Below are 9,714 nucleotides of genomic sequence, written 5' to 3'. Positions count from 1 at the left end.
TTTTTTTTTTTTTTTTTTTTTTTTTTTTTTTTTTTTTTTTTTTTGGTATCAGGGATTGAACTTCAGTCCTTGCCCTTGGAAGCAGGCAGCAGAACCGCTGAGCTAAATCCCTGGCAAGATATTTGCATAGGAAGGGGAGGGGACTTGGGGGACTGGGATAAAATAAAATTTATTTTTTAGAAAGATATTTGCATTTTTAAAGATTATTTGCAATTTGTATTCATTTTTTTATTTTTAAAAAACTTAGTATTGTTAAAAGCAGTATTTTTTTTAACCTACAGGTGAACCTCAAAATGGAATGCATTTATGAGTATTTAGTGGCTAATTTCTGTTTAAAATCACTCATTTGTCATATTCAAGGTCACAATTTAAGACCTTGTATTTCAATTTAAGACCTTGTATTTAAAGTTTTGGGGATGTTGTTTTGTTTTAACAAGAATTTTTTTTAAAAATCCACATAACATTCATTTTAGGAAAGCACACATCTCACATTTTTACTGCTGGTATGTTCGTAATGAAGACCTTTAGAGACATCCAGGGTTTTCGCAGTGCCCTTAATGCTTAAGCCACCTTTTAACTTTTCCTTGAGTTTCAGCCTTAATAGTACTGAATGTCGGGTTTTCTGACATCCTTGCAGGGTTCCCTAAGCACACCATATCTGCCCATTCTTAATTCATCTGTGAAGTCTCTGTGTTTTGTCACTTTTGTCCTTTAGGAGCTCAGTTTGAGGAAGAAAGGCCTGGAGTGCCTCGTGTCTATTCTCAAGTGCATGGTGGAATGGAGCAAGGACCTGTATGTGAACCCTAACCACCAGACCAGCCTCGGTGAGAAGGCGCTGCTCCACATTTAGTTTGCTAAATACCACTTTTTGTTTGTTTGTTTTTTGTTTTTCTTTTTTGAGACAGAATCTCTCCCTGTGTAGTTCAGGCTGGCCTTGAACTCACTGTGTAGCCCAGGCTGGCCTCAAACTCCTGCCAATCCTGCTGCCTTGGCTTCCCAAGTGCTAGGATCACACCCAGCCAATACCACAGTATTTTAAAGGTTCTGCTATTTAATCCATCTGGAATATTGTGGAGAATAGTATGAAGTTACTGTTCCACCTTCTTTAGTACCCTCTATCTCCCTCACTAATTGAAGCATAAGCTTTGTGATACATTAAATTCTCCTATGCATTTAAGTCTGTTGCTGGATTTTTCCATTCTGTTCTATTGATTTGTCTGTTCTTACACAAATATCACACATATCAAATTATTAGAAATGTGTAATGTTTGGATATCTGGTAGGGCAAGTCCTTAAATGTCTTGACTGTTTTTGCACTTTTCACTCTTGTGTGAACTTTGGAATTAGGTCAAGTTCCATGGGAAAACAAGCTTCTAAATGATGCTCAAGTTTCATGCTTATGATTGTTGCCTTTCAAACTCAACTCATTGCCTTTATAGGTCTGAGAAAGGGAAACGTGAAGTCAGAGCTCACATGGGTATGTCTGAGTCCCGTCTGCTCATTTGGTTCCCATTGTTTTTATGTCACTGCAGGTCAGGAAAGACTCCTGGATCAGGAAATGGGGGATGGGAAAGGCCTCGACATGGCAAGACGGAGCAGCGTAACGTCTGTGGAGTCAACAGTGTCCTCAGGGACCCAGACAGCCATTCAGGATGACCCAGAACAGTTTGAGGTCATCAAACAACAAAAGGAAATCATTGAACACGGCATTGAGCTGTGAGTGTGGCTGCCATTCTAGTGGAATCTCGGCGTCTCTGACAGAGCCACCTCTCTGAGAGCCCAGGACTGACTTCTGTAGGGGACACTAACTACCACAGAAGCCTGGCTCCAGCCCTGTAACTGATGCTGACTGAACCAGGCAGAGTGAAAGTGTAGGAGCATGCACGTGAGAAAGAGAAAACCTTCATACCTTTATGAGATTGATAGGGCCTTTTTTTCCCTTTTCTGATGACAAAAATTAAGCCAATTTAGAAAATATTAAAAATGAAAAAGCAAGCGTGTAAAAATCACTCATAAATCACTACCATGACAAAATTGTATTTGATGACATTTTTCCCACCTATATATTGCAAAAATTTTCAACATACAGAAAAAAATTTATTTACCATGTTCATCTGACCTACAGAGATACTTTTCTAAGCCATTTTTAATTTGTAACTGTCACAATATTTTAACCCACATTTTTAAAACATAAAGGCGTTCCCCCATGTAACCATAGCATGATCCATGGCGATCTTTGTGTTTCTTCCTAGTCTCTCTCACCCTTCAGCAAACACACACAATCTCATAAGATGTCTATTAGTAATGATTACTTAGTAAATTCAATTTATCTTAGAAGTTGAAGTTACGGTGCTCATGTATTAGCTGAATATTGACCTTGTTTGTACTCTTCCCCCCGCCACCTCCTCACAGTGTATTCTTTTCTCATCAGTAGCTAAAGTGATCTTTTAAAAACGTGAATCAGGCCTTATCCCTCCCTGGCCTATAGTCATTCCAGGTGTCGTGCTTTGAACCATGATCCGAGCCAGCCTCTGACCTCCCTTGCTGACCTCATTTCCTCCAGTACCCTAAGTCACACCACCCATTTTCAGTCCCCAGAACACCTCCAAATCTTCATCATGATGCCCTCTCCTTGGAATACTCTGGCTGTTTTTCTTCCCTCAGATGTCATAAATTGTAATTTCTTCAAAGAGGCCTTCTGTGCCGTACCTTCTAAACAAGTCTAAAATTAATCTCTCTGCTTGCCTCTGTTTGTATCTCATGGCCCTCGCCAGTTTGTGTGTCTACGTGACTGTCACTCGCCAGTGCAGGGCCTATGAAAAAATTGAGTGAATTATATACATTAGTTAGCTTGCCCCCCCCCGTTAATGGGACATATAAAATAACAGTACTCATACTGTGTATTTCTGAAGTACATGAAATCCAGAAGCGGACACTCTCAGCCTGTTAGGGCGAATCTTGTGGTTATGGATGTCTGGGACCCAGGCTCCTCCTTTTGTCTGCTTCATCACCTTAAGGATGTAATTTTCATCTTCAGGGTTGCCTGCTGGTTTAGGCAGTCGTGTTGGAGCACTAGCCATCACACATGTATTCTAGAAAAGATGGGAAGGGCAAAGAGAGCATTTCTTCTCTGAGTCAACTTTGTTGAAGGATATCTCCTAGAATTGCCCTTACCACTTCTGCTCACATCTCACTGGCTTGAGTTTTATCATATGGCGGTATGTTATTTAAAGGAATCAGGTTTGAAATTAGTTTTTATTCCAGTTGGTGATGATGTGCACCAGAAGTGACAGCCATCAGGGTCTGCCATAGGTGGGTCAGAAATTGAATCAGAAAAGCCAGCAGGACCTTACTTGCTTACTTGCTGTTCATGGTATGGCTTTGTGGCTTACTTCAAATACCAGGTTTTTCTATGCTCCTGATTTTTTTTGAACCAGGGATTAAACTCGGATCCTTGTGCTTGTGAGGTAGGCGGCAGAACCACTGAGCTAAATCCTGGCCCTATGCTCCAGATTTTGAAAAAAGCATCCTGTATCTCATCTCTTCTTAAAACAGCTTCAACAAGAAACCCAAGCGGGGGATCCAGTTTCTCCAAGAGCAGGGCATGCTGGGAACATCAGTTGAAGACATTGCCCAGTTCCTGCACCAGGAGGAGCGCCTCGATTCTGTAAGCACTTGCACTTGAGCTCTGTCAGGTGGCTCTGAGCCCTCACAAACTTGCATCTCGAGATTGGCTGGTTCTGAGTGCACTCCCCGTCCTGCCCCTGGCTACTGAGCCCTGTGTATCTGCTGGCCGGTGTTGCAAAGTGTTCTTTGATGGGGGTAAACCAGGACTGCACGGTGCAAGTCAGAGTTGGCAGTGTCCCTTTGACTGGTAGAAACTATCCCAGCAACTGGGCTCTTCAAGAATGTCCCCCTTTTCCCCTCCATTTTAAGCCTCTTGAGCTCTTCTTCCTCCTTCTCTGGCAGAACAGCCCAAGTCTGGAATGGGTGCAGGTGGGTGGCTCAAGACTCTGCCTGGTTATCCTAGCAGCCCAGCTGGTGTGGGCATATAGAGCTGGGAATTCCCGACACCCTTCTTCCCAGGCTGTTTTCACAGTGGGTTCATACTGCACAGTTCCTAGATGTGAATGTGTGTGTGTTTCAGACCCAGGTAGGTGATTTCCTGGGAGACAGCGTGAGGTTCAACAAGGAAGTGATGTATGCCTACGTGGACCAACTGGACTTCTGTGAAAAGGAATTTGTCTCAGCCCTGCGGGCATTCCTGGAAGGTTTCCGCCTCCCTGGGGAAGCCCAGAAGATTGACCGATTAATGGAAAAGTTCGCTGCAAGATACATAGAGTGCAACCAAGGGTGAGCACCATACTTAACTCCTTAATACTTGCCTGCCTTAGACCACTAATTATGAGGCAGGTGGCGGTGACACCACTGAGCTAAATCCCCTGCTCTGGACTGCTAGTTTGGTTATGGTTTGTGTTTAATTTCCAGAATCTTTGCCTCACAGCTACCGTTCCCATTCATTATGTGCCAGGTTCTAGGCTAAGGGATTATCTCACATAAGACCTGACAGCATCCTTGTTTTGTTCCAGTTCCATAAACAAGGAGACAGCACCAGAGAGGTTAAATAACTTGCCCAAAATCGCACAGCTAAAATCCATGCTAACTGTTCTGAAAGAGTAGTTTTGTGATTTGGAAGGAGCCAGTTTGATACCTCTTCTCTAATCAAGAACAGCTACCTGACTTCAGGTAGAGCTCAAAGCATTTGCTTTCTCTTTGATTACGTACTGGTGAAAGGTTATAGAAATGGCTAAGAAGCTTAATAAAAACCACCAAAGTACATGATTTTATCTTGGTTTCTTTTTTGTTGGATGGTTTGTTTTTGTGAGCGTTAAAATAGAAAGTGAGCTGACTGCTGGGTGTTAGCTATGCCATGAATTTGACATGGATTTCATCTCATCAGTGGAGAGCTGGGGAGCGATTCCCTGCTTTCTATATGAGAAGATTGAGGCTGTGGAAGCCTAAGTGACCTGTGTCCAAAATCAGTCCGCTAGTGCATAGCAGTGCCGAGATTGAACATGAACTTCTCTGACACAGAAGCTTGTGCTCGTTCCATGCACGTGAAATAGAAGTGTCTGAGTATTCGGTCCAGAGCACTGCCCAGTGGAAACATTTTCATAACAGTGTCACTTCTCCAGTCAACTCCATTTCGTATTAACTGATCCAGTACTCCACAGCGTGTGGTCGGTGGCCCTCCGGAGATGGTGTAGTCAGCAAGGCAGCCTCTGTTCCTTTCAGCCAAGTGGACCTCGGCTTCACTGTGAAGACATGATTAGATGTTTTAGCCTTTAAACATACCCCGTGTGGGCCCAGAGGCCTTGGTCTGTTTTCTGTAGGAATTATTCACTCCAGTGAAACTTCCTATTAGAATGTAGACCTTTCATTATATTCCTCAACATGTCTTTCTTTTGTATGAGAGCATTTTGGACAGAGGAGTATTTCGAGCTTTAGCCTCACATTCTGAAGCTGTGCATCTGCATGTTTTTGTCTTTCTCTTTTTGCTTAATGCAAAAAACAAAAAGTCAGACTTCACTAATGTATTGTTTAGAATAATCAAGACATTTCCCTCTGTAAATATAAGGGACAGCATGTGCCGTGAATAATTAACACCGAACAGCAGCAGTAGGCAGCCGTGTCCGCATCTAGCGCAGTGCATGGCACAGAGCAAATACTCTTGGTGGAGGCGCGCGAGGGTCCCAGCCAAGTGGGCAGAGGTCTGGCTCTGGGCCTGCGGCTGGGGCTGTGCCTCAGGGTGAGGCTCTCCTGAGTCTGATGTTCACTTGCCTCCCCACTCTTGATCTGGGGTGTTCCTTGCTGGCATTTAACAAAAATTACTTTGAAACTGCTTTATTCAAAGAAACTAGAATCTGACTTTCTCAATTACCCTTTTCTGTTATCCTGGGTTATTAGTTATTGCTCAGCAATGAAAGCGTGAAAAGTCTGGACTAATTTGGGATCGCTCAGAGCACTAAGCCTGCGTTTAGGTTTCCCTCGGCATTGTGCCTTCTGGACCTTCCTCACCATGAATATTCTTTCTATCTGCAATCTTTTTTCCAGGCAAACTCTGTTTGCTAGCGCTGACACCGCCTATGTCCTGGCATACTCCGTCATTATGCTCACTACAGACTTGCACAGTCCTCAGGTAAAGTATTTTAATGATTCGTGTATTGTATCAGTAGCTTTATTTGGGCACTTGGATATTTTAAAAATGGTTTCTATTTTTTTTAAGGTAAAAAATAAAATGACAAAAGAGCAGTATATTAAAATGAATCGGGGAATCAATGATAGTAAAGATCTACCAGAGGAATATCTCTCTAGCATCTACGAAGAGATCGAAGGGAAGAAAATTGCAATGAAAGAAACAAAAGAGCACACAATTGCCACCAAATCTACTAAGCAGAGTAAGCAAATCATCCTAACTTTTTAAAATTCTAATTTTTGACTATATTAGAATGCATGATTAAGTATGCGGGTGATAAATTTAGTTTGCTTTCTCAATATCTGAATATGAAATGTGATTAATGTAATTATGATTATGTGGGTGCTTTCATAATATCACTGTTTTGCTAGATTTGACCAGGAACAAGAGGCTAATTAAAATAAGTCATCTGAGAGCCAAATTACCTCTCTGAAAAAAACATTCCTTAAAACTTTGCTTTAATTTCGATGGTGATTGTAACAACCTTGATTAGACATCTATTATTAATTAGGGCCCCTGTGGAGCCAAAGTTTCTTTGTGAGGCAGTGGGATGCAGAGGCTTAGAGCACAGGCTCTAGAGCCACACTGCCCTGGGTCAGGTCCCAGCTCTGCCATTTACCAGCTGTGTGACTCTGAGCAAGTCTCATAACCTCTCTTTCCCCGTCTTGTAACGGTCGTATTTGTAGCAGGCCCATGAGATTGTTGGGGGAAGATCTGTGAGTTCACTGTTAGAAGCCTTTTGAAGCAGTTCCTAGTATGTGGTGATCTCTTGGTGAGTGGTGGCTGCTGGTCACACTCTTGCTTCTTTGCAGACGTGGCTAGTGAAAAGCAGAGGCGGCTGCTATACAATTTGGAGATGGAGCAGATGGCTAAAACAGCCAAAGCTCTGATGGAGGCTGTGAGCCACGCCAAAGCCCCATTTACAAGCGCCACTCACCTGGACCATGTGCGGCCAATGTTCAAAGTGAGTATCCTGCAAAGTTAGCATGTGGCCAGGCCTGATTTTGGAGTTGGCTGGCCAGAGGTGACCGGAGAAGTCCCAGTGGTAAATAGATTGAGGCCAGGTCTCGGTGCTTCTGTCTGAAGAGTGACCGGAGCGAGTCCTTTGGTAATGCTTGGAAGCGCCAGACTGTCTGGGCTTGAATCTTGGCTTTGCCAATATGTAGCACTGTGGCCTTAGACAGCTTACTCACACTCTCTGTTTATTATGTGTGAAATAAGGACAAATTCAGGGTTGCTGTGAGGCCTGAAGAGTGGGAGTGAGGGATTGAATAAATTATTCAGGCAGAGGATAAGAGGGCAATTTGTTGAGATATTTCACCTCAGTGGCCTCAGGGTTACTTTATCAGATGAAATTAAGTAGAAAAAAATAGTGACTGAAGACTGCTTTTAAATATCTGGAAAAGAAACATGTTCTCAGCCAAGTGTGGTGGGGCCCATCTGTAATCCCAGCAGTGGGCCAGGGATGTAGCTCAGTGCTGCCGCGCCTGCCTGGCAAGTACAAAGTCCTGAGTTCCCCGTAATGGGAAAAAAAGAGAAATGTAATCCCAGCACTCAGGAGGCTGAGGGAGGAAGATCACCACAAGTTCAAGGCACTTTTAACTACATAGGGTGACCCTGTTTCAAAAAAGATATATGTTCTAAACACATAGCACATTATTTTTCTCTTAGATGTTTTTGTAGTAACCTTCAGTATCCTATTAGATAGTTAATTATAGACTTTCATGACTTTTTATTTCATAAGGAATTCACAAGAAAGTTGGCTAGATGATTTGAATTAGCCTTTCAATAAACTGAGTTTATAGATTATAAGTCACTTACAGGTTTTATTTTGCATGTTGACTTTTGATTGGTAATGGCTGACTGATATGCAGTGTTAAGAGGGATTCTCAAGCCCCATAAAGGTTCAGCAGGGAAGGTGGTCATCTTTGATTGATTGGTGATGTGTGCCGTGAGCACAGGCGTATGTAAGGGGTGGTGCACCAGTTACGACTGCCCGTCCCTCCTTTTGAGCTGTACTTTTAGTAAATAGCATACGCATGTGTAGTAATAGCTGTTTGTTCTTCAAAAATTTACCACTTCAAATTTATTTCCTTCATATCTTCATTTACTGGACTTTTTCAGATCTGCTTCTGCTTAGGTCTAATTCTTTGGAGATTTTTTTATTTTTATTTTTATTAGTATAGTGTGTGTTTGCAGAGTTGGTACATGTACATAACTCTTGATTCATTTTCACTTCCCTTTCCTTCTCCTCCTTCCCCGCTTGAAGTGCTAGCGTTAGCCATAATTTTGGAGGAACTATTTCATGATTAGAATAAATTAAAATAAAAATAGCAGTGGCCTTCCCCCAACTCACACTGTGTCCTCTAAGTGTTCTTTTTGTGCTGAAATTCGGGCTGTTACTGAAACCTGGCCTCTTTGGTAGTTGGTATGGACACCACTGCTGGCAGCCTATAGCATCGGCCTGCAGAACTGTGATGACACCGAAGTGGCGTCCCTGTGTCTGGAAGGCATCCGATGTGCCGTCCGAATCGCCTGCATCTTTGGAATGCAGGTGAGTGCACGTGAGCAGGACTCCTGAGGCCTGGGTAGGGTGTGTGCTCTTAGATTTGGCAAAGTTAGGAACGAGGAGTGACAAATTTGTTAGCCAAGAATGTCAGCAAATACTTTCCTCATTCTCTGGGAAGAAGCTCGTAGCTATGTGATTTATGAAATACCCACTTTTTATAATTTCTCATTCTCTGGGAAAACACATAGTTGAATCCAATATTAATATATCCCTGGTTTCTGAATCTTGAAAAATTTAACAGGTAAATGAAATATAATTCTCAAACTGTTCTAAAGTCAGAAGTCTGAAGTTTGTTGTCCATCCTACATATTACTTTATAAATCATTAAGAATTTGCGCCCATTTATTTTAAAAACCCTAGTCTTTTGTTCCTGTTTCCCTTACAGTTAAACGTTTTCTTTTGTATCAGAACCACAGGCTTTGAAGTCAAATAATTATGGTTTCCAACCCACCTCTGGTGCTTTTGCAGCTATGTGACATTGGCCCAGCTAACTTTCCTCTAAGACACTGTTTATTTCCTCATTTATAAACTTGAAAAAATAAGCCTTCCTTGCAGGAATGTTACAGATATTAGAATTTATGTGACAGTCTTGACACTCATCATAGACTGGAACGTGGGACAGATAAGAGTGATTGAGGTCATTTGAAAGGAGAGCTCTAGTTCTCAAATGTGTGTTGGTGTACAGTTAGCTTCATCAGGTGCTCCAGTAGCAGGAGAACCTCTGTGTGGAATAACTACCATGCTGTTGTGCAAAAAGTTTGATATATGCATAGAAAAATACCAGATAAGGGCTGGGGATTTAGCTCAGTGGTGCTGCCACCTGCCTCACAGGCAGAAGGACCAGCGTTTGATCCCTGGTACCAAAAAAAAAAAAAAAAAAAAAAAAAAA

At 42.3% G+C, this 9,714-nt stretch overlaps 1 protein-coding gene across 1 annotated transcript in view; it reads left to right on the top strand.

The window, feature by feature from the left end:
- Positions 1-9,714, top strand: part of Arfgef2 (ADP ribosylation factor guanine nucleotide exchange factor 2) — an 82,677-nt gene that overhangs the window by 34,485 nt on the left and 38,478 nt on the right. The window contains exons 16-23 of the mRNA XM_033767089.1: positions 716-824; positions 1,533-1,716; positions 3,556-3,667; positions 4,148-4,353; positions 6,115-6,199; positions 6,287-6,458; positions 7,069-7,220; positions 8,682-8,810. Of these exons, the coding sequence (XP_033622980.1) occupies positions 716-824; positions 1,533-1,716; positions 3,556-3,667; positions 4,148-4,353; positions 6,115-6,199; positions 6,287-6,458; positions 7,069-7,220; positions 8,682-8,810 (1,149 nt within the window). The remainder of the gene's footprint in view (positions 1-715; positions 825-1,532; positions 1,717-3,555; positions 3,668-4,147; positions 4,354-6,114; positions 6,200-6,286; positions 6,459-7,068; positions 7,221-8,681; positions 8,811-9,714) is intronic.

Source organism: Fukomys damarensis, unplaced genomic scaffold (genome assembly GCF_012274545.1).
Source record: "Fukomys damarensis isolate Sample0158 unplaced genomic scaffold, DMR_v1.0_HiC HiC_scaffold_22, whole genome shotgun sequence".
Taxonomy (NCBI): domain Eukaryota; kingdom Metazoa; phylum Chordata; class Mammalia; order Rodentia; family Bathyergidae; genus Fukomys; species Fukomys damarensis.
This window is presented reverse-complemented; position numbering and strand designations above follow the sequence as displayed.